Genomic DNA, 27,594 nt, shown 5'->3' with positions numbered 1-27,594 from the left:
AACTTGAAGGATTGTTCAATACCTACCATGGAGCATTATGTGACATCTGTTTGACCTAGTTTAAGAAAGAGAGTAGTATAGTATGATTGTGGTACCGTTGACCTAGCAATGACAAGGTAATTTTCCCTTTAAAGTAGGGACTGGAATCGGTCATAGATGCTGTTCATGTTCGTGATTGGATGTTGAATCAGCTGTTTATTGTATAAATCACGCTCGAGTCCGTTTCGTGAGATGGGACTGGCAACAGTTGGTAACCTATTTGAGGGGCCAAGAGTATGTGCTTCTTTGAACCACGAAGCTACCCGCATCTTCCATTACACCGTAAAGACGTTCGGTATTACATTTATCATATTCTCATTCAGAGACCTTTAAAGATATGTTATCCTAATCCAGATAGTCTAAATGGGTCAGCCCTTTTTTCAGACCATGTTACGGGATTCCAACAAGCAAAGTGGGTGGATATCGCCAAAAAAGAAACATTTTAAAAGTTATTTTTAATTTAGCTTTAAGGTACTATATTTTGCAAGAGTAAGACATGCATCATTTGGGACAGGGTATAGACGAGCAATGTTTTGAGCAAATTTTACGACGGAATATTTCATCAAAAATTCGTTTAACATTTGAAAATTATTGTCATCCCTGTTTAACAAAATATAATTTCGAACTCTCAGAAGGATAATTGAGTGACTGCAGCAACTGATGTCCGAGATTTGTTATGAAAATAATTATAATTGAAGTAATTACCGCTCACTGCTATCAATGCCACGAGTGTTAACGTCGCCAACAAAGCATCCATTATACATATACACAAGTAAAGTCTCTCTGATTTGAATCTATTTTGTTGATTTAAGTTAAGTTATGAATTATATATGAAAAATAGTGGACTGTGCTTCCATATTCTTATCTGATAAGACATGATACAAGCGGTCGGTATAGTTGTGTAGAACAGAATTGTTTAAATAACAGCATATTATTACTTTTGAAATATAAGTATATGGAGATGGGGTCAGAAGTTAATGTAGCTGCCGACACAGTGTATTGATTGATAGTTGATGTGTTAATCATAATTAACAAGATTTCCATAAAACAGTTAAAATACATAACTATTGAAACAGCGGGATTTGTTTTAATTTAATACATGTTTTTGTTGTTGTTTTTTAATCTTGTTTTGTGGGAAACGCCTCGATATATATATATATATATTTAATATTAAATTTGCTTTTTTTCAGACTTCGCAAAAATCGGTAGCTTCTGGAAATCATATTGTGTGCCAGTGTACAAAAAGACTGACATGCATATACAAAACATGAAAACAGACCCGAACATACAATTTAACTAAAATTCTCAAAGATATCATCGAACTGTAATAAAAGCGGAGATAAGAATGTTTAGGATTTTGAACATTGATGTAATACACGTTGTTACTAAAATTTATTTTACTTATACTTATATTTATCATTCCGAAAAAGAAAATAATTGCAAGTTCGGCATTTTTAAACGGTGCCATCGATACATGTGATATCTTTGAATACGAATGATTCTGCTCTTCCCATTTTCACCTCTCCAATGCCCAGAGGTCTTCATATAGCGTTTGGCAGTGCTCTTGAGGTAAACTCGAATCAGAACGACACCCTTCGCGAAAATGCGTGTGTTAGAGTTTATGTATAGTGGAAGGTCGTTAAGAGAAATCAGCAACAAATACAGCCCGATATCACAAAACTGAAATGTCCGTTCCTAGGAATTAAGTATTTGTCATGATATGCAATACTCAGCAAGCTTCAACTTGATTGAACGTTAAGTTATCCTGTACAAACAGTAGCTGTTTTGTGATGACCATGACTGGAAAAAATGTAGAAGTGTCATTTAAATCATAGCAATATGCACAATAGCACAGAAATAGTAAAAAGATAAAGGTGATGACCACACAAAAATTATTTCATGAAAGAAGACCTCTGACCATAATTATTAATTGCCCGCTGGTTGTCACTGGTGTTGTATGTAAATAGCTTTCTCTTTTGAGGTTCGAATGCATATTTCTACAACTTAGTCTTTATCAGAATTAATTTTCTTGAAATACGAGGTACATACAGTACTGTTAAGACCAAACTTGACAGTTAGTGAACTTCTTGTTCACTATCAGTTCACCATCAGTGCACTTCGTAGTGCACTAGGGTAAGACAAGGGGAAGACTAGGGAAAGACTAAATGCAGACAAGGGGCTGACCAGATAAGGTTTATTCAGTCTATAATAAAGGCTATCTTTACAGTGAAACTTAGAATGATGGGTGTAGTTTAAACAGATGTTTTAATGTTAATTAATTTATAGAGAATACTTATAATCCATTTGGATCTTTCATGTAAATGATATAGATTTATTGAATTAAAAATCTGATGTTTTGTAAAAAAGAAATTGTCAAACAAAGATATTTAAATGTTTTTTGTTTTCTTTATTAATATGCATTGCATTATTTTGATATTAATTGATACGTATAATGATATAACTTTGGTTCTGGGTTAAAGGATTTCATCTTCAAACACTTATTGAACATAATGATGAAATGAATTCATAAGCCTTTATTTTAACAATAACAATACATTTTACAAGGATATAATGAAGTTGTTCGTTATTTAAAATAGGTAATCCTCAAGGTTCATACCTTATTGTTCCAAGCTCAAACTGTGAAATTGTTGTGCCATTGTTGATTCATTCAAAGGTTATAAAAAACAAGATTTTCTTCCATCTATTCTTAAACTTATAATTTTATGTTTATTTTTGTTTAACAAATGTATTGTGATTTAAGGTGACAGCCTAACAGCAATCATTATCAAATAAGTACAACATTAATTATTATAGTACATTTTCTAAATTGTACCCAGATTTATTGATTGCACTTCTAATTTGAAACACATAATAGATAAACATATATTTTAGAAGTTTTGTATAATTGGTTCTGCTGCTTCATTATTAAATGAAATACTATCCATTGAAGGCTACACTAAGCCTTCTTTAAGCACCCCCCCCCCCTCCATAGTACACAATTCTGTGTATTGATCTTTATCTTTATTGCCTCCTGCTGTCTTTTAAATCTCAGATCTGTCAGTGTTTGACTTACGGTTTCATTTTGATAACTTTTTAAATCATATTAAAAGCATTATAACAATGCTTTAGAGTAAGAATAAGACTAATGTTAGTTATTATTAATAATATCCCATTTATATGATTTATATCCTACAACATAAATGTAATGTTACTTTATTTGTTTATTATTTACTTCTCATCAGTCAAATTAATACATTGGCTATGCACATATTGTTTCTGCAAGAATTGGTTGTGTATTAATAGGACAATGCTATTTTCTACTCTAAATGGTGTCACCTCCAAATGGCCCCGAGCCAATAAACAAATACACAGGAAATTGGCCCCTGCAATGACACTAGTGCAATAAACAAGGGATACACAGCAGAGAATTAACATGACAATCTTTTTAAAACTAGGCAACTCAATATTTTCTTACGAATTTGGTTTTAGAGAAGAGATGTTAACAACATATGTTTTTTTATAAAAGATGGAAAATAGTTTATATTTATTAATTATATTTTGCAATTGCATTATAAATTAAAAAAAAAAACTATTTCTTTAGGACACTTTTCATCATTTGTTAATCAAATTGTTAAGAGTTGATATATTTAATTTTAACCATGCATAACATGTATTTTAACATCAAATAGTAAGTTTAATAGAACTCATATTCATTGTAATGCCTGGTTAATGGTTGGATGCATAGGATAATTCCCTTTTTTGTCATTTTTAAGTTATCACAGCAGGGTCCCTGATACTTCCTGTGTATTGTTTATTGTCCCGACCTATTGGGGCTAACATTGTTACAATGGGTAATCTCATTACAAAAGTATGAATAAGCATTTTATCATTTTCTAAACATTCAAAATTAAAGCCTGGTTAGTGGGCCATTTGGTAGGATAATTCCCGTTAGTGCTCTTTTTATAGATAAAGATAAATAGATACATTCAGTATCAAATGCTCAAACAAGGCTTTTAAGATGTTTATTTATGAAAAGTAATGAAATTAATCGTGAATATAGTTACGTAACATCTATACAGGAAAGTTACAGACAATTGCAATATCATTTAGATCAGTATTTATAAACTTTTTGATGAAGTTATAATGTAATGCATATATGAAAAATCTGTTTCTGAAGAAATAGCCTGAGCTTCTATTTTTAAATCTAATTAAGGCAAGGTATTTTTTTTCAACACTGCATGCATTTTTTTTCTACTTTTAAATTACAATTACCTTTTTTATCATAAGCATTGGTTTTGCATTCACTGTTTGAATATACAATAGTGCTGTTCACTTATTTACTAAGGATTCAGAATTATTACTTTGTAATCACTAATTGACTTTAATTAAATGTCTGAATTACCAAAACAAATGTTTGGATGTTACAATAGTAGCACAATTATATTGATAACACCCCTATTTTCAAATATTGGCTTACAAAGAATATTTATTGGATTTATTTAAGAAATGTTTTATTCTTATTTCACCTACATTAGAATTAAAAAGTTGACAAATATGACCAGTAAATGCTGGGTAGAAACCCATTGTCTTTAGTTACTGGCCCATTAAATGATGATCATCATAAAGTCATCAATAAATGCAGTATACTAAAATGTTTTATCACAAGTTAATCTGATAGAGAAAATGATCTTATCAGTTAAATTAAATCAATATAGTAAGGCCAATCTGAGTGGACCAGGAAAATCTATACTGGCTTATCTAATAAACTACAGACTACATTAGTTTATCCTTAGTGCACAAATTGTTCACTACTAGTGCACTCCTAGTGAACAAGAGTGTAAAGTTTGGTCTTAACAGTACTGTATAATAGCCAACATAAATTTAAAAAAAAATGAAATGTTGTCACTTGGTATTGATTTATCTTTAAATTGGTCACCCTTCTTGAACACTGCGGAGTCGTTCGCGGTTCACTGAACACCAGGAACGTTAACCGTGTCAACATTACAGGAATATGTTGCACAGTTATGCCCAAGCATGTTCAAAGTACAAGCAACTTCTGTTAGTTCGTTTAATATTCTAGTAGATATCGTGTCTGGTCCAGAGGTACGTATATGAATCCGTACTTATTCCCTTGTGAATGATGACTTGTTTATGATATTCGCTTTATATACTGGGTCGCTATGGAGCTGGTCTCTGTGATTTTATCTGCTTCGAAACTGCCAACATCAATTAGATTTTCAATATGTCGACAGTAAGACGCTGGGTGTCGGACTTCGTGATCATGTAATGTCCTCTGTATTTAGTTTATATGTAGACCTCTGTTTATGGTAAAACTTAAATTTCCCCATGATATTTTAAATAAAATAATGTCAATCATAAGTTACTGCTGTTCATAATCAAACATCTTTGAACAACGCAGCATTTACTGTGCTTGTAGCTGTATACTTATCGAAAGTATTATAAAAGGAAGAAATATTATGTGATGTTTAATAACTGGAGGGACTGATTCGAGTAAGAATGTTGCGATTATAAACATTCATATTCCAAATTTCGATTGGCAAGGTTGAAATCGCCTCCAAACCATAGTTATGAACCTCTGGGAATCCTTGTTAAATATAAGCAAATTGCACTTGATATTGAACATAATCTGGAACAGTCAGTCATGGAATGGAGATTGAAGAATATACCAATGTGGAGGCTTGGTGCTCCTTTTAGTTTTGTCTTGCAAATGGTAAGATATTGAAGATCATCTGGGACAGTCATGGAATGGAGATTGAAGAATGTACCAATGTGGCTCCGCTTTAGACTCCTTTTATTTGTGTCTTGTACGTACCATGCTATCTCAATATCACTATCTAGATTAAATACTGATGTTTGGTCACTACTAAATTGAGATGGAACCAGGATCAATATTCTTCTTCCGCTTCGGCCTTCCTGTCGATCTACCCTGTAAGCCATGTAGCGAAACCTCGCATTCATGGGTTAATCCTGCTATCCAGCCAAGACTTGGAACCAGTAATTATATCTTCTAGCTGGGCTTTCTTACCAGGGCTGAGTTGTTTTAGGTGTTTCTTATCGAGCGCTATATATATCTAAGACGGTACGATAGCAGAGGTATGTCTTTAAATTTAGATAGAGGTCGTAGTCCAAGTCTGGAGCACTCTCACATAGCGCTTTGTAATAACTATGTGGCATTCGGAACTCCTTGGCGATTTTCCGTCGAAAACAATCTCGGATGTACATATGCGCGGTTTACAATGTCAGAATTTTTAATATTTAACCTGGGACCAATTATAATTCTTAACTAAGGAACGGGAAACGAGCCGTTATGGCTGAACATCTGATCGGCGATATTCGGTCAAAATGGCGGCTTTTTTGAGGTGGATTTTATTTGTATGCTAATAAATATGGGCAGCTTATTTGAGTTATTGTATATATATATATGACATAGATTTATGGTATTGTTACGTTTGTAGAGCTAAATAAAAAATAAGTTTCCTATTAAATTTGTGACTTAAAGTTTACCATTTTTTTCATTGTCAAAATAGGCATTGGCTTGTTGCCGCCGGGATGGTGTTATGCCATTTACATGTGTTATAATACATATTTGTGGCAATAATTAAATCCGTCATGAAAGTTATGATGAAAAAACACCTGAACAATCGTATATTTTGGCTTTCCAGCTACTACAGTTTTTTGTTTTCTGTTTTAAACATACCAATTAATTATTTTTCATTGCTAGAAACAACTATAGGCTTTAACTGTCTGGCAACATGAGTCACTAGGGCCCATTTGTCTAGGAAGAAATGTGTTCTAAAAGTGGGTGGGGTAAATTGGTTACAAAACCCCGAAAACTTTATATTATAATGCTCAATTGTCTGTGTGAACATCACTAAAAGGTTTCATTCAACAACAAGAATAAAATACAAAAAAACTTGCAGATGAAGATTCAGTTAAGCAAAATAGAAATAAAAAAAATAGTTATATATAACCTTGTATCAACATAGTTGTTGTCCCTGGATATACTTTTGCCATTATTTTGTTGTCCTATATTATAAAAAATAGTTATATATAACCCTGTATCCTGTATCAACAAAGTTGCTGTCCCTGGATATACTTTTGCCTTTATTTTTTTGTCCTATGTATATATATACTGCAATGTCATATTATAATATCATCATAAATATGAGTGAAAGTTTGTCTCGGAAATACTGCTAATACTGGGGAAGTGAACTAAATGTAAGTGATTCAAGTTTACTTGTTTAATATATAAATTAAATACAATTCCTCTCATGTAGATTATATAGAAAATTCATGTACAATTTTGGATACAATTGTGTTGTTTAATAGCTCTGGCATTAAATATTTTTATACGGTAACGCTTTTATATACTTTATTACTATTTATTCTAATGATTAGTACTTCTTTGATCTATCAGACTATGTATTGGAAAAAGTTTCACTGAGACACTTCATTTATTTTTATTTTTTTAATTCAAAGCTTGGGTAGTACTCGGATATACTAAAGTTACCTGGTAGGGAAATGTTTGTAAGGCATTTGAAACCTATAGTTTGTGAAATACGTATAATCAGATTCATTGATCATATAGCTGTGTTATTTTTTTGTCTTTTTCCAAGATCATTTTAGACTATTAATAGTGTTACCCAATGCTTAAAATCAAAACTTACACCAGCAGTTTTATGAGTAAAGTCTACCAGATATACTTTTATCAGAAGTGTTGTTATGTATTGGAATTAATTAGCAAGCAAATTTAATCTGGTTCATACAAATTAAATTATAGAATCAGTCTTATTTTTTTTAAATTACTATTGCAAAGTTGCATCACACTGTTGTTGTTTTTCTACAGGGAGTCCTTCTCCCAGATTTAACTAAGCTGCAAGTAGATCGCGTAGTATTTTCAATTTAAATAGCAGTTAAATTTAATGACTTTATTCATGGGAATCTTAATTATCTATGCACTAATACACTTCACTGACAATCAATTTCAACTTAGATATATACAAAATGCATGTTAAAACAATACAATTCATTAATACTATTATTTAAAAAAACTTTACGAACTTCATCAACTGATTCTCGGCAGACATCTGAGTTTTTATTTTCGATGGTAAATGGCCGAGGATCTCCGAATGAACTATGTGGCATACACTGCATCAGGGCTCTTTATAGATTGGCAGCTAACAACATAAACCCGTAATAGCAGGTAAATTCCATTTACACATGTATTCTTGGAAGCTGCACTATGCAGCCGACGATAAGAGGAGAAATTGGTGTTCGGACAGCTTAAATTGAGGCCAATTTCGGCTCTTGTTATGTCATCTTTGGTTGAATAACAGCACGCCATTTCAAAGTTTGGTGTCAAAGATATGCTTACCAATATGGTGGTTGTGGAACCAATATTTATATGAAAAACTACAGAAACAAGCACAGTATCACACGAGTCGCAAAAACAAACAAACTGTCAAGTCCATTCACACGCCTTTATACAAACACCACAAGGAAATGTGCATCTACTTGGGTTAAACTCAGCTGCATACGACCATGTGACTTTATTAGTGGTTTATTTTTGGCCAGTAGATCTGCCTATTGGTCAATGGTCAGTACAGTCTAGGTCAGTACAAACAGTATTTAGGTATATTACCACCACACAGGGTTCATCTGTAACGATTTGACCTAAGACGATGAATCTTCAGTTGTAGGTTGTACCTGACCCATTTTATTGTGGGTCAGAAGATCTAAGATCACAGGCAAGTGTTTAGGAAACTTGGTACACACAATAACACAAGACATATTTGACCTTCCACAATGCATGCAATTCAGTGATTTGGGAAGTTCACAATCCTTTACCTTCAGACGACCTCAATTGTTTTAGGTGGTTGAGGTCAAGGTAATAGTTTATGTTGTTCACAAAACTTTGTCAGTAGAAAACAGTAGAAGAACAGCTTTGACTTCTAGGGATCATAAAAATTAATTTGTAGGTTATATTTGACAAGTAGATTAGTAGGTCTAATGTCATGAATGCATTTCTTCTTGTTGACATTATTTATTTTATATCAAATAGTTTTAAGATTTGATCGAAAGCTTAACAATCTAAAGATAATTTCTTCTTAAAACTCCTTAGTGGAATTACAAATGTACATATGTGTAAGCTTATATAATTTCATTCAAAGTACTCTCCAGGGGCACAATAGTTTGCTTTATGATATTATGAATTAACATGGACAAGAAGCAATACAAGATAGTATTTTTTTTATTTTAATTGTATTTTAGTTTTGTATACATAAACAAGCAATGCAGACTTTAACAAACATGGTTAAAATTATTAAACAGTGAACATAATAATTCATATTAATTTTATACAGCATTACAATTCACAGTAAGGTCTGTAAAATATATTCAAAGCCAATAGATCAAATGAAAGTTTGTAGAAAACTGAAAAGGTGGTTGAAAGAGGTTTTGTGGAAGTAAAGACATGCATGAGCTTTTTGAGTAATGTAACAAGTAAAAATAAAACAAGAAGTTGTTTGAAAGAAACAATCTTGTGATTCTAATGAAAACCTAGGATTTTATACTAAAGAAATCCATGCACTGGGTAACAAATGTAGAAAAATCAGCTCTCTATACGTTTATCAAATATTGCTCTCCCTGAGCCAATTTCTGACCACTGTGCACAAGAGTGAAAGTAGTGTTTTGAATCAAATATTTCTGTAGATCTGCGAATTTGACATAATATGTAGTGTTACAAATAATTCTTGACATGAAACAAGTTATTTTATGCAAATAGGTTAAGATTTAAAAGAAGTGCTATGAATATAATTATAATTATAGTGTTCAGAAAGCAGTGTTTGAAAAACATAAATATAAAACACACCTTAAAATAAGTATGAGTAGTTCTAACAAATGAAGCAGTGTTTAAAAGGCCTCTTGGTGACTATCATTTTTAATCTTTGGGTAAATTAGGTTATTTCATATGAGCATCCAGCAGTTAGTGACCAAATTAATAAAATAATCATAAATTCATTGTCAACAGCGTTACAAACATTTTTCCCCCAAAAAATAAAAATAAAACTCTCATATAAGTATAAACAAAAGATATGTTGTTTGGACATGTTTTAGCATTACACCATTGTTAAAACTACTTGTTTACATAAAATGTTCTGTTTTCGTTTTGTTTTTTAATATCTGACCCTAAGAGTGTTGGTGAGTTCCTTTAAAATATGTATGATAAGACTTAAAACAAAAGTAGTGTTGTAAAAGGTAGTCTTATAAAAGAAATGATCTGACAGTCCCATAAAAAACATTCAAAACTGCTTCAATAAAATTTGGTTAGACTTGAAGACCGTTTTCTAGGGCGCATAAGTTATGTCTATCGATATTATCCAAGCAAAGTGCTGTTAGTCATGCACAACTAGGCTTGGTACTTATTATTGCTAGAAAGTTCAATAAAATCCCTCCAACAGTTTTGGAGATTTCTCAGAGGCAAACTTTGTGACAGACAGGCATAACTTTAACATGTCTCCTACACCAAAATGGGGCGACACAATTATTTTAGACTACAGGGGCGTTTTTTTAACATATATTTTTATTTCTTTATGTTAAAATGTCAAAATCAATTTCAATTACTTTATATACAGGGCTTGACGCTTATTTTTATACTTGGTTGCCCGAAGGCAACCACCAAGCCATTTTCACTTGCCCGAATAAAATAATTACTTGCCCGATTTCTTAAGACATATTTTTTTCTACAATATTTTCACATTTAACCAGCGGTTGTTTGTGAGTCAACTCATACAGGGGTCAAGCATAAAAAATTCAGGCATTGTAAACACAAAATTCTAGTCTACTGGTGACCACTTTGAACATCTACTGTCTTATAAAAATAAAGAAAACAATCAGCCCCAACTTTCAGCATCATATTTATACAGTAGTTTTAGTTTCCAAGTTCTCAATAATATACCCGGTATGTACAGAATCAATACTCGTCCTTTAACATATTAAATTGATTTTCAATACTTTTTTGTGATAATTATTGCAAGAAAAAAGGACTTGCACTGCATTTAATTTTCGTCTGGGAGTAAGATATTCGTCCCAGTTTTTGAGAATAAAATGTTTCTACTTTCACTTTTGTTTTAATATCTATAAATAAATTTTAAGTGTAAAGTTGAAAAAAATAGATTTCAATTGTTTATCTGGACTAAACTTTTTTAAATTGAACTGACAATTGGCAAAAGAAGAGTGTTTCATCTTTTTTAAATCCTGTTCATCTTTTACCCATTAATATATTTGCCTCGTATTTGGGCAATATCGCCCCAGAGGGGGATGAAGCTAATGACATCACTTTTTCCGCCAATACGCAAAATCATGGGAAATTCCGACAATCAATTCATTTCTCTCCAGAGGGGGATAAGACTAATGATGTCATAAAGCGAGGTAATGCTGTTTTGTTATACAGATTGCTGGGAAACCAACTTTTAACGAACGTAAACAAACAAACTTACACTCAATTGATAATGCAATCGACTTGTTTACAGGAAAAATACTTTAACCATTAAAAGTTATTACTGCCCGATCGGGCAGGTTGATAGCAAAAGTTACTGACCGACTGCAAAAATTACTTGCCCCGGGCAATCGGGCAGTGGTTAATGTCGAGCCCTGATATATATATATATAGGTCTTTCATCTGCATATCTAATGGTTGTCAAATACTATTCTTTATTTTATGTCAAAATGTCAAAAAGACCAAAACTCAGAGGATGTAGCTGAAACAGTTTGGTAAAGGTGGAGGTGTCATGATTAAGTTTGTTAGTAATAATTTAAGGTCAAGAAGATAAGAAATACAGGACAATATTGGCAATAATGCAAGTTCTTTCATGTAAAATAATAGATCAAATTCACATACAGTCTAGACACATTGGCTCGATATCACTTGGCTCGATTTCTTTGTTGGCTTAAAATGGATGTAAAGACGATTTTGTTTTCCCCTTTGTCAGAGTCGAAATTCAAAGTATTTTGAGCCGGTCTCTGGGATATTGTGCCAAGGAGTTTTGACTGTATAAAAACAATTGGTTTTAGCTGCATCTAAAACATCTTGTAAAAATAATTAAAAAAGAACACTGTTTTGACAGTTTGATCAAACATTTGATCAAACAAGTGCAAACATTGCAGTCACTGTACAAAATGCAAACATGCAATATGACATTCAAAGATCTGGATAAATAAATATGCTGGACAACAAAAAATACAGCTATTGATAATACATTTGTAAGCTAAGGTACATAATTCACTGCATAATGAAGGTAACAGTGCTGATTGTGGAATGTTTATGGATGCTGAATACTGAATACAGATGTGGGGTTAAAATGCCTGATGGTTCCATGACATAAAAATACAGAAGGTGATGGTAATGTCTGGCTTCATAAATGCACTACTTTTGCACAATAATATTTAAAGACCTTCTCTAAAATGTATAGCTAGTAATATGTACACATTCACTTGGGTAATATCAGCCACTAAGGTAAAAGGTTTTTTCACATAAACTAGCGAAATAATTTAGTGCATTAAGGGGGATAAGAGCTCTGGGCTATGTAGATTGTGGTCGGCCAAGCTATGACCCATATATAGATATATCATCACCAATCTTAGGCTGAATTTTGGCCCCATACCTTGTGCTAAAACATTCTTTTTCCCCCAAATATATTAATTTTTTTTTTTCTTGATTTTTTTATAAAACAATCAGACCTCAAATCATTTGTGTATGGAAGAGTTGTTGTATTCTTATAGAAACAACTTCATGACATTTATTTCTAGGCAAACATTCTTGAGTTTGCAATTTTGGTCAAAAGACGATTTTTTTTTTCAAGTAAAAAGGCCCGAACACCACCATTCCAAATATGGTTGGAAAAAAACACACTCACATATCTGATTGTTTGATGCTTCAAGTCTCTTCGGGCTTCAACTTCTAAATCCTACCTTATACTGTACTTCTAATCAATCAGCAGCAGTTGTACACTAGTAAATATTTAACTAACTTTTTTGCAAAATGAATGGTTGAAGTTAACCTTCAAATGACACACTAAATGACTTAACTATCAATGGGGAAATTATAGTCATAAGCAAGCTTTGCAAAGCACCTGGATAACAACATATATTTATAAACACCTGCAATAAACTTCATTGGCAATGCCACCATTCTAAAGTCAAATATAATATTATACTTCATACAATTAGCATGGCAACTTATTTTTTCTGCATTGTAGTAAGATTATCCGAAAGAAACTTGCAAATAATGAGTGTGAATATAAATAAATTTTGAATATTTTAGAATATTTCTTTTCATTCAAAGAATGAACTTTTTGGTTCAGTTGTGAAGAAAAACATATGGTCAGTATGCGGATAATAGTAAAGTCTGAATCATATTTTTTTCATACACAGATGAACCATAAACTAAAACATTCAATCTCTAATCAAATATCCTTAACAAAAACTAAATAATGTACATGTATGTAACCCTTTAAAGCTGCACTCTCACAGATTGAACGTTGTAAAATGAGCCAATTTTTGCATAAATATCTCCGAACCATTGATACATATGATTGCTCACAAAAAATATTTCAGCTTTTTTCTTAAACCATTCGTAATATTTTAAGCCATAAAACATTAATTTTTGAATGGATGTTAAATGAAAATCTGCGATCTGATCTTTTGTCAGCAGTCTTTTATCACTGGTTAGCAGATATTTCAGATATTTACATACAAATTTGCTCATTCCTAAACAAAAAATAAAAAAGTTGTAAAAACAGTAAATCTGTGAGAGTGCAGCTTTAAATGAAGAAAATAATCATACAGAATATAAACTAAAAATAATTATATCAGTTCAAAGCTGAAAATAACAGCAAAATTATTATCAAACGAACATAATGACATACATTCAAAGGTACATTCAATAATATGGCTTACAAAATATTGGTACGAATAATGTACGGTACATATAGATAAATGTTACGTAGAAGGCATAAATACGACTCACATGATATAAGTACAGCTGTTTTTAAATAAGATCAGATCCACATTGCACAACACTTTAAAGACAATAATAAATAAAAACAAAAACACTACGATATCATTGTATATCACACCACCAACCTGAATGACACAATGCCATCGGTCAAGGACTGGTTACACCTGACTGTGACCCCATATTTTTTACATTTTGGGTTACTGATCTTGATATCGTACCAAAATGGTGTCTATCTTCCCGATGAAGAAACAAAACATTGCACATAAATTCATAAATGGAAACAGGTGGACATGATATATATATATATATATATATATACATTACAGGGTTAGTAGGTGAACCTATATATGGGATAAATGGGGCACAGGATACAATATTCCTATATATTCGATACCAAAACAATAAACAGGTAACACCAGGCATCCACCATTCACATATTTGTCTATTGGATATATCTTCAAATGTTACAAATTTATATATTGATTATTTTACAATACAACCTTTAAAATGTACTCTTGGTGTTTTGGAATGTAATCATACAAGATGTCTATTAAAAGACAACAAGGGCTATTTGAACATAGTAAAAAGACATTAACAATTTGAGTTGCCTTTCTTTCACTTACTACATATAAGCAAACATGATAAAATGATTATTGGTTGTTTCGCTATGCTGCATTTTTCTTATGCACCAGTCAATTGTAACTACAGCCACCCCCAAATTGAGTTGTCTTTCTTTTACTTTCTATATATTATGGTAAACATGATTATTGGTCGTTTCGCTATGCTGCATTTTTCTTGCGCACCAGTCAATTGTAACTATGGCCATATGCTATGGGATTGGCTGGACCAATGGGGGCGGTGGCTAAAACTGACTGGTGCATTATTTGATTATCAAACTATTATTTAATTTTGCACACAAATATTTAGTCCTTCTACAAAACAGCTTGAAATGGAACCAACTTTATCAACTTTATAAATTCATTATAATATTAGCAGAATGGATTTCCACACGCATGATATTGACATTCTACTATGATATTAATGTAACCATTTATACTAGCAAATGTGAAAGAAGAGGGCTAAAAGTGTCCTAAATTAAAACTAACTGAGTTTAGAAAATGACATTGCATTTCAATTGTTTAAAACTAGTTAAATGTTTGGATTGGTCAAAGTTAGCTGAAATGTCAAGTAATTTGTCAATATTATATTTATCAAATAAGTTTTATTTACCCACAAAATAATTCAATGAAAAACAAGCCTAAAGATAGAATGTACAACTTATTAAAATTTTCTAACTCAGTAAGTGAATAGAAACTTTTATAGTTATTAAGTTGTGCTCATGTTCTAAGATTGGTCTGCCATTTTCAATTTCATGTATTTGATTGGTTAACGGCAACTTTTGGATAAATATTGACCAATCAAAAAACTTATATATACCAAACCAAAAGAATAACCATTTTATACAAATGGCTGCTGACTTTTATTGCACAGCATTGAAATCAATCCAAAACAGGGAAGCTAAAAATATCTTAAATGTACCTGTTCATGCTTTTTACCAAGGCTTAGTTTTCCCGGTAATGCATCTGAAAACATTTATTTTATCTTTATATTACTCTATGATATCGAAATTGCAGAAAAAAATACAGATACGTATAAAAAAAGGACTTTGGATTTAGTGGAGTGCAAACCCAGAGGTAACTAGAAATGTGTCCATAGGACACGGATGCCCCCACTTCGATTTTTTGTCACAGAAAATAAGCCATAATGATTATTCAGGATAATCTGAGGGCCCTAACTCCTAAATGATTAAAGCGATTTCCATGGCTATCGAACTTGATCAAGATATTATGGTCACAAACATGTGTTAAAAGTTTGGTGAGGATTGGACAAACAGTTTTCAAGAATTAGATCGGAAACAATCTTCGGGACATATTTTTCAAGTCTTTTTTTGCAAATAAAGGGCCGTAACTCCTAAATGACAAAAGCGATTTCCATGGCTATCGAACTTGATCAAGATATTATGGTCACAATCATGTATGTAAAGTTTGGTGAGGATTGGACACATACTTTTCAAGAATTAGATTGGAAACATATATTTTTGAAGTATTTTTGGCAAAAAAGGGCCGTAACTCCTAAATGACTAAAGCGATTTCCATGACTATCGAACTTGATCAAGATATTATGGTCACAAACATGTGTTTAAAGTTTGGTGAGGATTGGACAAACGGTTTTCAAGAATTAGATCGGAAACAATCTTCGGGAATTTTTGGCAAAAAAGGGCCGTAACTCCTAAATGACTAAAGCGATTTCCATGACTATCGAACTTGATCAAGATATTATGGTCACAAACATGTGTTTAAAGTTTGGTGAGGATTGGACAAACGGTTTTCAAGAATTAGATCGGAAACAATCTTCGGGACGTACGTACGTACGTACGTACGTACGTACGGACAAGGGCAACCCTATATGCCGCCACTTTGTGGGGGCATAAAAACAAGAAATAATGAGAAAACCCATGCCTAAAACCACAACACCACCTGGACTTAAACAATTGTGATTGTGTTTTTACCTCTTAACAATACATTGATAACATCAAGTGATTATTAACGCTTATGAAATTTGTTCAAAGAAGATATTTGATCAAAAATCAACATATGCTGAAGGGTTCCAGTTTTTTGTATCTTATTTTGAACACTCCGTATGATTTGCTACATTTTACAAAAATATGAGTGAGTATCTTTAATGAAATGTCCTGAAGACAATTATGTACAAGAAAATGTATTGAAGAATTGGTAACAGGAATTCGAGAATATAAATAAGTGAACCTTATTAAGCAGTTTAGGATTAAGACAGAATACATAGAATCAGTCTAAGATCTACAGCCAGGATTTGAAAAGGTTGGGTGCCAGGTGAGAAGGGGCAGTTTTCATGTGCGTATAATGAGCCTTAATGGGGCACTTGCAAGGGCCAATGTTCATTTTTCAATACTTATAGTTTATTATGAATACCTAAGCTGCTATCTTTACTTAAGTGTCAAAACTGTGTATATTTATAAATTTTATTTCTGAAAATTGACTCTGTGTACTTTTTTAAAAAGGCAGCAGGGTGCTATTTTAACCTAGCTGGAACTATTACAAGAGCCAGGATGAGATTACCCACATTTCTTTTTAAACCCAGCAGTGCATTCTTGCTGTCAATGAATGACGTCAACGTCCGCCAGTATTAGTTAGAATTTGTACATTGAACCACAAAATATAAGGGTTTTTAAAAAAAAATTACACATATTCAAGGCCATTGTAAAACAAACTCTGTCAATTGGTTAATAACCATGTAAAAAAAATGCATTTTATTTGTCTTTTAACCAAGTGTTAAAATTTTATCTAGTGGTAAGGTTCGATATTAACATGATCAAACATATGTCAAATAAAATAAAATTTCTATATAACCTCACAACAAAATCAGTTAAATCTATCAAATTCGGCTTTGCTATTTTTATATGGCGAAAAAATAATTGTGACCTTAAACACGAAACTCCTACCCATATTAAATATGTTTTTGATCTTAAAATGATGAATTAAAAGTATTGTGTATACAAATTAGAGAAGGTCAGAGTTTACATATTCCCATTATTGCGCATGTTACTAATGAAATATGGATATTTAAATGCAATGTTGCAAGATTTTTTAGCCGAGGATATAAAAATACTTCCAATAAAATAATTTTTTCAACATTCCCTTCCATTAAACTACTTCTTATGGCCATCTTTCCCATCCAACTTTTTCTTACTCTCTTTGTCTTTCTGTTTATTATCGTTATCACCAGATTTTCGTTTTGCAAATGAAAACAAGTCTCCTGAACCACTCCGTTCATGACCTTTCTTTTTCTTTTGTCCTTCTACCAAACTTTGAACTTCAGCCCCTTTACCCGCCCTTTTCTTGCCCGAATGACCTTGAGCTTTGACCTCTGGCACTTCCGGGACTTCCTCATAAGTGTGCTGACTCAGCACTTTGTGTTTAAGTCTTCCCGCTTCACTCGGTTCTCGAACTTCTTCGTAAACATGAGCTCGAGTTTTACCATCTTTTGTTACCGTTTCTCTTTCATTAACTACTTCATACTTTCTTTTGTCATCTGGTACTTCATAAATGTGTGGTCTGCTAGGCTTCTTTGGCCTTGCGCCATTGATCTCTTCATACTTTACCCTTGATCTTGCCTCCTCGACTGTTTCATAATTTGGATCAAATTCCGAGGCCACATCTGATATCTTATCATCACTAACAGACTGGTAGTTCGGGTCAAAATCTAGGTCATCACTTTCTTGGGTTGCTATAGGAACCCGACCTTCAAATGAAGAGTTCATGGAATGACCTTCAAAACTAGAGCTCATGACCCTACTCTCCACTGAAGTAGTCATATCACTGGATGGAGTCCGTGTATGACCTTGACCTTGACCAGGGGTAGGACCTTGACCTTTGTTTGGTGAGTTTTTGTCCAGGTTGTAGTAATCGGTTTTTCTGCGATGTTCATGTTTTGCCGTTTCGTGCAAGCTGTCAAGCGAAGGCGGAGCGGGGGCTGTAAGAGAAGAAAATTTAGGTCAAATTCAAGCAATTAAGGAATAGGTGTGGGATACAAAAATTAAAGGTGAATGTATATAATTAAAGCTGTTATCCAACTCGCGTGGGTAAGACATATATGAAATATGGTATCATCTGTATGTAACAGCAGCTTCTATCCTGGGGCCCATTTTAATAAAGGGTTTTACCTCAAATTTCTTAAATCTGCAGCAAAATTATAGTTGGCAACATGTTAGCTGATTTGATTTTTATATTTAAAAGACTACTTTAAGTTCAGTTTTACTAATAAATTCAAATACAACAAAAATATGACCCTAAGATAATTGCTCTTTATGACTAAAATCGTTATTGAACAGGCCCCTGCAGGATATAATTATGTATATAACTGTTACATCACATTATCATTTAAATATATTCATATACAGATGTTATTATTCAAGTTATATAAGGATGAATCATAACGCCAACTGAATTAAAAAGTTATATCATTTTAGTTTTACATTTAGCTTGATTGTGTGTGATCAGAACTGATAGCTTATAGAATAATGCTTGAGTCCGTTTCATGGGTAAAAACCTGTACTGCAGTGGTCGAAATTAGCACAAGCCCGCAAGCCCTGCACTGATAAAATGACACCCGGGCTTCCTCAAAGTCTGAATTTTATATAGCAGGGCTTGTTCAAAAATATGATTCCATGCAATAGTATAAGAATTCGGGCTTGTTCATCCAAAAGTCTAATTTTGATGACTGGTACTGGTGTCCATTTTGAGAGGCCATGAGAAATTATCTCTGGTGGGAGGTTGAACCCACAATCTCTTTGGTGAGAGACAGACACCTACACCACTAGAACATTCTCACCCTCATTGGAATCCAACCCACAACCTCTTGGGTGGAAGCAAACACCAATATCACTAGACCATTCTCACCCTGTTGGGGATCAAGCCAACAACGCCTTGGGTAAGAGGTGGATACCGATACCACTAGACCACTCTCACCTTGGTGGGGATCAAGCCATGAACCTCTTGGGTAAGAGGCCTACACCGATACCACTAGACCACTCTCACCTTGGTGGGGATCAAGCCATCAATCTCTTGAGTAAGAGGCTGACACCGATACCACTAGACCAATCTAACCCTGGTGGGGATTAAGCCATCAACCTCTTGGGTAAGAGGCCGACAACTATACCACTAGAGCACTCTCTTCCTGGTTGGGATCAACCCACAACCTCTTGCGTGAGAGGCAGAACCTAAACCACTAGACCACTTTCACCCTGGTGGGGATCAAGCCATCAACCTTTTGGGTAAGAGGCCTACACAGATACCACTAGAGCACTCTCACCATGGTGCGGATCGAGCCATCAACCTCTTGGGTAAGGGGCCAACACCTTTACCACTAGAGCACTCTCAACCTGGCTGGTATCAACCCACAACCTCTTGCATGAGCAGCAGACACCTAAACCACTAGAGCACTCTCACCCTGTTGGGGATCAAGCCATCAACCTCTTGGGTCAGCGGCTGACACTGATACCACAAGACCACTCTCACCCTGGTGGTGATTAAGCCATCAACCTCTTGGGTAATCGCCTGACACTGATAGCACAAGACCACTCGCAACCTAGAGGGGATCAAACCAAAACCACTTTGGTGAAAGGCCGACATTTATGCGCTAGACCACTCTAAATCACAACATCTTGGATAAGAGACTGAAACCTATACCACTAGACAACCCCCAACCTGTAGTGGGGATCAAACCCACAACCTCTTGGGTAAGAAAAGAACATCTATAAAATCACTAGTCTTAAACCACTCTCCTTTCGGTGGGGATCGAACTAACAACCTCATTGAAGAGAGAAGGACACCTAAACCACTAGACCACTCTCAACCTGGTCAGAACAAAACCTACAACCCCTTGGAAAAGAGAATGACACCTATAAAATTACTAGTCTTAGATCATCCCAAATCATCTATTATTTCATTTTCAAGATACTAAAGAGAAATTACATAAATTGCATAATATAAAACATAAAGATAGATCTACATAGCCATTAGGTGGGATGAAAATGCTTCTTTACCACGTGGTTCAAACATCTGTGACTGAATAAATCAGTGAGAAACTCATATATCATTATACTTGAAAGATTAATAACATATCTATAATTAAAGAACCATTGGTAAATGAATAGGCCATTTTACAAGTGTACTTTAAAACAGCAATATTGATCAGATCAATAGAATAGATCCGTATGAAGTAATTAAAAAATAGATTGATATAAGAGGAATAATGTACAGAACTTAATCCCTTATAAAATTTCATGCTAAAACACTGAATCCAAGGTTTATAAATTGGCTTTCTTTTACTTTTGAAAATGAGAAATATCTTTCACCCCCCGCTCTCCCCAGATAGATCCAAATATTTACCCATGCTGGAAATCCTTATCTCGCCCATGGGCAAAGTACCTTTTACATTTTTACTTTTTTGTTTAACTAAAGTGGGGGAAAAAGCATCAAAGATGGCCGCTTGTGTAGGTGTTCTGTGGAAACTGGGTAAAGCTTGTTTACACAAAACACCCTATGCTTGGGTCAAGCCCAAGCTGCCATGGAAGATACTTATAGTCCTTAAATTTTGATCTGACCCTTCAGCTTAATGCCTGCATGTCCTAAAGTTGGCAGGGTTTTTACCCTTAATAACCTAGGGCTCTTTATCCGCATCTTCCCCTTAAAAATGCCTTTTAAAAAGCAGTTGAGTATGCTTGGTACTTCAAACAGATGCCAGGGTAAGCTTGTGGAAGACAACATGTCAGATCTGTCAGGGTGCACAGGTACGATTGTTTAAAACTTAGTTAATTTTAACAACCTTGTTAACATCATCGTGGTTAACTTTCAATTCTGTATTGCTCTGGAAGATGATGATGATTAATTTGTATAATGGATATATGTCACTTCGCTTAAGCCTATGTTACATCGCTTAAGCCTATGTCCCATTGCTTAAGCCTATGTCACTAAGCTTGAGCCTATGTCACATTGCTTAAGCCTATGTCACATTGCTTGAGCCTATGTCACATTGCTTGAGCCTATGTCCCATTGCTTAAGCCTATGTCACTAAGCTTGAGCCTATGTCACAGAGCTTGTGCTAATATCACAGAGCTTTAGCCTATGTCACGAAGCTTGCGCCCATGTATCTGCCATGCTTAAAGTTTGTCACGAAGCTTGCGCCCATGTATCTGCCATCCTTAAAGGGTGACATGAAAAAAAAGGTAAAAGCAGTAAACAAACCATCAATCTCAGAGTAATGTTCCCCTGTCTGAGGCCCCTGGCTACTGGTTCCTGGCTTGGGCTTCACAACCCCATCTCCTGAACTTCCATCAACCTGCAGGGAAACAGTTACAGGTAAAGTGAGGCACAAGTGGGACACAAAAACCTTCAATATTGGAGTAAGAAGGTGCAATCCTTCTATTGGTTAAACTGATAATCTCTTACACGAAAGATTGTGCATTTGATCCCCACAAGAGATATGTTCTCTTGACCTCTCAAAAAGCACACCAGGGAACAACTTAGATACAACTTAAATTTAATTAAGAGTAGAATCTGAGTGTTATAATTAGGCTGTAAAATAACTGGCGAATAGACTGATAAAATAACTAGGGTTTTAGCCAGGGTCTAAAAATGACAGGGTGATGCAGAAAAGGGACAGGGTATAGAGGGATAAAAAGGTATATTGTATTGGCCAGTAAATGATTAAAGATTTATGAATTTCATAGTAAATGTTAGAAAATGTGCGCATTTGAAGTGAAATAATGTTTCAACTTAAATGTAAAGTTTGTTTGAATTCATAATTAAATTTCAAGTTTTAATCAAAACCAAATGAATATTCTATTGTCTTGAGCATTTAATTCTTTGAAGGCAGGAGAGTGCACATTTTGGTCTTCATGAGGGTAGAAGGGTGCTTCCAAAATGACAGGGTGCAGCACCCTTCTATAACGCTCTAGCTAAAACCCTAAATAACTGAGGCATATGTTAGTATAAGGATAAGAATTACATTGAAAACTGCCCCAGTTCTGGTTTTCAGCCAGGAAACAAGACTTGAGAATGAACCTTATCAGCTTGCAGTTGTCTTCTCAATCGAGATCAAATATATTTATGGTATAGTAAACTATAATGGAGTAGTTTCCCTTGATGTGCTTAAAGTGACACTCTTATTTAAAATAAAAACATACACATGTATAACAAACCTAAATTTTAAGTGATATATAGGATCTGACACGAGTTGTCATTTAATACAAGATTTTATTAAACGAGTTCATGAAATTTGTTAGTAAGCGAGCCTCTGGCGAGCTTACTAACAACTTTCATGGACGAGTTTAATAAAATTCTTGAATTAAATGACAACGAGTGTCAGATCTTTTTTATCACATGCTTAAAACGTTGTTTTTATTACCAATTAAGTTCCACTTTCTGAACCGATTATTTGACAGCCAAAGTACTCAGAGTAGAATGTCAACGATGCGCCATATAAATAGTTCCAAATTAAAATGACAAAAGTAACTAGCAGTTATCAGGTACAAAAGTGTGTAGTAAAATATCCAACAACATGAATAACGAACGAATTTAACCAAAAAACCCAATAAGTACACAATTTGATGACGTCACACTCAGAGTACATGCATTTACGCGGTTTATGTGACCTACATCGGTCTGTCAAGTTTTCTGTGTGCACGGATTTAAAAGTTATTCGCTGTTGCTTTCTACGATGATTTTGCAGCGTTTTCTTGGTGTACATGGCGTTTCACAACATGCAGATGATAACGGCGAAGCCTTACTCTGTACTTCATGGATGTTGCTGTTGAAAAAGTTTATTTCCAGGAATGTTTCCAGAGAACATGATGTTCTAGCCGCCATGGGATGTGTAATGAGATGTCTGTGCTGCGGAATTCGTATTTGTGTTTTCGGTAACCGACAGCTGCTTAAATTGGCAAGCAAATGGCATTGATTGCATATTGCTTGTGTTGGTCTAGATGGAGATGTTTGAAATGTTCTTGTAGTGTTGTCACTATTGTGGCTGTATTTGTTGACTGACTGGATATTTCTGTGACTAGTAATCTGCATTATCTGGTTGGCGGAACATTGTTATCAGAAAGTTTGTGTACAAGATGCTTTCTGGCACTATGATTCGTTAGCCATTTCTCTCCCGAAAGTCTTACAGCTTCATTATTACGGTAAGTATTTGCTGGCATTTAAACCATTTTGTTTACAAACAATGCGGAGGGATATCTAGGTTGCGTGTGATTAGTCTGGCCAATCGAAATGTCTGATAGGTTATCTTACACATGTGTAAGATAAAAATATTCGTAATGGGTATATTACACGGAAAACAAGGGTAAGCATGTGATAAAAACCTTTAACTACTTACAAATTAATGTATGTATGAAAAATATTAATTTCTGATAACAAGATTGTAACTACCGGTACCCTGTATGTATTTCATAGATGAAAACGCAAAAATATTAAATATTAAATGATTTGTGAATGCTAAAAGATTTACAATGATTTACTTATGTCACATAGGGTAGAAATACTGTGTTTTCTGCACCTATCTTTCAAATTAAACTCGGTATCCTTCATAAGAACCATTGTTTTTGACATTAATTTTATCATTTTTGAAATATTTAAACAATTAAATTAATTGTGGTAAATCTGATTTGGGAGTAAGAGTGCATCTTTAACATTATTTCCATATATGAAGCCTGAGCATAACTAATTAAAAGAATTAGTATGTTTTCAGTGGATACCAATACACATACATAGGTATACATCGAGGACATTGTACTTGTCCTAGTACATGTATATCAGATATTTCTAACCCTGATAACTGTTATTTGAATTAACAATCCCAAGAAGTCATATTTCCTGGCTTATATAAGATTTTGGCATCTCTGTTTGTTTTTTTCAATCAGAAGGCAGAATATCTACCAGCCTGATTACGCTAATCATAATATTAGTTGGCACGGTCTAATTGATTAAAGACTTACAGTGGCATACAGGTTGTCAACCTCGGAGACATACTCGTACGTGTTCCTGGCAGCCCTCTCATTCATACTGGCCAGCGACTCGCGTACACTCAGCTTGTTGTATGGTGGCTCTTTCTTCTGACCTGGGAATGCGAAAGAATATAAATCATTAGGTGGCCCACATGTTTTAGTCTGTTAGTTATTACAAGGGCAATCTATGTTTTCATGCACAAAATTTGGTAGATAATTTGATGATTTATAAGGCATAAAACAAATGAGTTTGTTTCTGGTTACAGCATGAAATGAACATACCTCGGTATTAAAGGACTTTACTCGTTTTCTCTCTTTTTTTGGTATTGGCCGGAGTATAAGTGTAAAATTAATGGGCATGTGACTTTGGACTTGATTTAACTTGAACACTCCAATTCAATCCCAATTTATCTACAAGTTCGATAAACTGACATGTGTGTCTTGTGTTACTAATTTTACCAAAAGCAAATCAAAATTTAATCATACTAATCTGACTTCCACTGTCTGAAGTAGATCCCTGTCTAGTGAGAGCCAAGGTGTTGTAATGGTCAATTTCCAATGACCCATCTCCATTCTCACTGTCATCATAGTCCCTTGGGGGCTCAGGAGGTACTGCAGGCTCATTATTTTGGTCCCTGGAGGTCTGGCCTTGACCTTCACTTGTTCTTGAACTTAGACCTTGGGCTGAACTTATAAGGCTAACAGGGTGTGATGTTTGATTTTGAATGCCAAAATCATGTTCACGCCCTCTAGAAACAGGATTTTGCCCAGAAGGTGAAGCCCCTTGAGTTGTAACTATATGTCCTTGAACAACATTACCATGACCTTGACCTAAATTCGCATTCCTTGCACTATCAGTTCCAGAGGTTGCCGCACCAGAGTTTCTACCAGTATTTGAACTGCCAGCTCCTGAGCCTACCGATATGGTGCTAATATTTCTGACTTTCTTAACAGTAGAGTACTGATTACTCGGTAAATCTTCTCTAGCAGTAAAAGGAGGTAACTTTGGTGGTACAGGATTTGAAACTTGTGAGCTTGCAGTGGCACCAATGGGACCTGGTTTTGCAGGGTCTGTATTTCTTCCCTGCGCAGTTGGTTTGTTAACCTTTGCATATTCCACTTCTTCTAGTTTATTCACAGTTGCGTAGTCATCTTCACCATATTCAGGACAAACTTCACCCTCAGCAGCGCCTACGCCATCATCCAACACTTTGTTGTATGGATCGTCTATCTCAGTGTCCCCAACTCTTGCATATGGATCAGTCTGATTGGAAACATTTCTCTCTTCATCAATTGTAACAGTATTGTATGGATCAAAGACTGCTCCTTTAAAACTATTATTCTGAGATTTTTTCTGCCGTCCTGCTGACCTTGGGTTACCAGTTTCATCCAAGATATCATTGTATGGATCAAGATCATCTTCCTCTTTGACAGTATTGTACGGATCATCTCCTAGTGAGACTTTAATTTTATTGTAAGGATAATCTTTGATTTTGTTATATGGGGGATCATCCCCTTTTGCAGCTGAACCAGTGCCATTGTCTTTGATTTTGTTGTACGGTGGATCTGTTTCTTTGATTTTGTTATATGGATCATCGTAGCTATCTGTTTTCTGAGCGGGTGAATGGGATGATGAATTTGGTTGAGATTTTTTTGGACTTTTATCCTGTGAGGTAGAATGTATTGATATTGATATCACTGACACTTTGCTCGGCACTGTTTCATAGTCATCTGCTTTAACTTCAGCATAATCATTCTCATTAAATTTACCCTTTGCATGCTTGATATGTTCTTTGCCATTTTCTAGCACTACATGGTCATAATCTGACCTTGGTCGGACTTTTTTCTTCCCTGATTCCTCTAAATGATCATAGTCATCATTACCCCCAGACTTCTCATTTTCTTTCAATTGTTTCTGCCTTATGGGAACAACACTGTCAACAGAAAGAATAGCTCTCGGGTTTCTAGGTGAAGTCCGTAAACTAGACATGTCAGGAGACTTGTTTGATGAACCATTTGCAGGAATTTCTGGTAACTGGGTATGGGAGTGAGTTCCAGGCCTTGGAAAACTCTCCAGTGTAGATGTAGAAGATTTCCCTGAAGGAGGTATGTCTGGTAGGTGTGAGTGATGTCCCCTGTCAGCCTATAAAAATAAATGGGTAACTGGGTATGAGAGTGAGTTCAAGGCCTTGGAAAATTCTTCAGTGTGGAGGTGGAAAATCAACCTGAAGGAGGTATGTATGGTAGATGGGAGTGATTTCCCCTTTCACCCTATACATATAACTAGGTAATTGAGTATGGGAGTGAGTTTCAGGCCTTGGAAAATTCTTCAGTGTGGAGATGGAAAATCAACCTGAAGGAGGTATGTATGGTAGGTGGGAGTGATGTCCCCTCTCAACATATCAATAAAACCAGGTAACTGAGTATGAGAGTGAGTTTCTTGAAAGTTCTTCAGTGTGGGGGTGGAAGATCTACCTAACTGGTAGATGAGAGTGATGACCCCTGTCACCCTATAATTCACAGTACAGTATTGAAAACATTAGAATTCTGGGAAAAGTACAGTATTTTATCAAGTGTCATATATTTGACTAGATTAAAACATTCTGTATTCTTGTCATTTGAGTTGAACAGGTTAATATGTTTCATATACTAGTACATGTTTATAATTATTTACCAAAAGGTGAATGATGTATAGTAACCATACAGGTAAGTGTGTACTTAATCCCTTGTACATACAAACTTATTCTGTGTTGAAATGGCGGTTATGAGTACAAATCAAAAGATGAGATCAATCTTCATCAGTACCTATGTCTGGAGTTTATTCATAATCAAGGGACATAACTTGATGATTATGAAAGCAAAAGTTGTAAAATAGGCTTTGCTATACATGTGCATATTGTCATTGGTAACCAGG

General features: G+C 34.4%; 1 protein-coding gene across 2 annotated transcripts in view; it reads right to left on the bottom strand.

The window, feature by feature from the left end:
- Positions 1-9,302: 9,302 nt before the first annotated feature.
- LOC128205709 (dentin sialophosphoprotein-like) overlaps positions 9,303-27,594 on the bottom strand; it is a 41,629-nt gene continuing 23,337 nt past the window's right edge. The window contains exons 6-9 of one of the 2 annotated variants that reach the window (XM_052907611.1): positions 25,167-26,823; positions 24,672-24,793; positions 21,919-22,012; positions 9,303-18,646 (exon numbers count right to left, since the gene is read on the bottom strand). In XM_052907611.1, the coding sequence (XP_052763571.1) occupies positions 17,823-18,646; positions 21,919-22,012; positions 24,672-24,793; positions 25,167-26,823 (2,697 nt within the window). In that variant the 3' untranslated portion in view covers positions 9,303-17,822. The remainder of the gene's footprint in view (positions 18,647-21,918; positions 22,013-24,671; positions 24,794-25,166; positions 26,824-27,594) is intronic. The other variant, XM_052907612.1, reaches the window with a different exon arrangement.

Source organism: Mya arenaria, chromosome 10 (genome assembly GCF_026914265.1).
Source record: "Mya arenaria isolate MELC-2E11 chromosome 10, ASM2691426v1".
In the NCBI taxonomy this organism is placed as follows: Eukaryota; Metazoa; Mollusca; class Bivalvia; order Myida; family Myidae; genus Mya; species Mya arenaria.
Note: the sequence above shows the minus strand (reverse complement) of the source record. Positions and strands in the feature narration are given on the sequence as shown.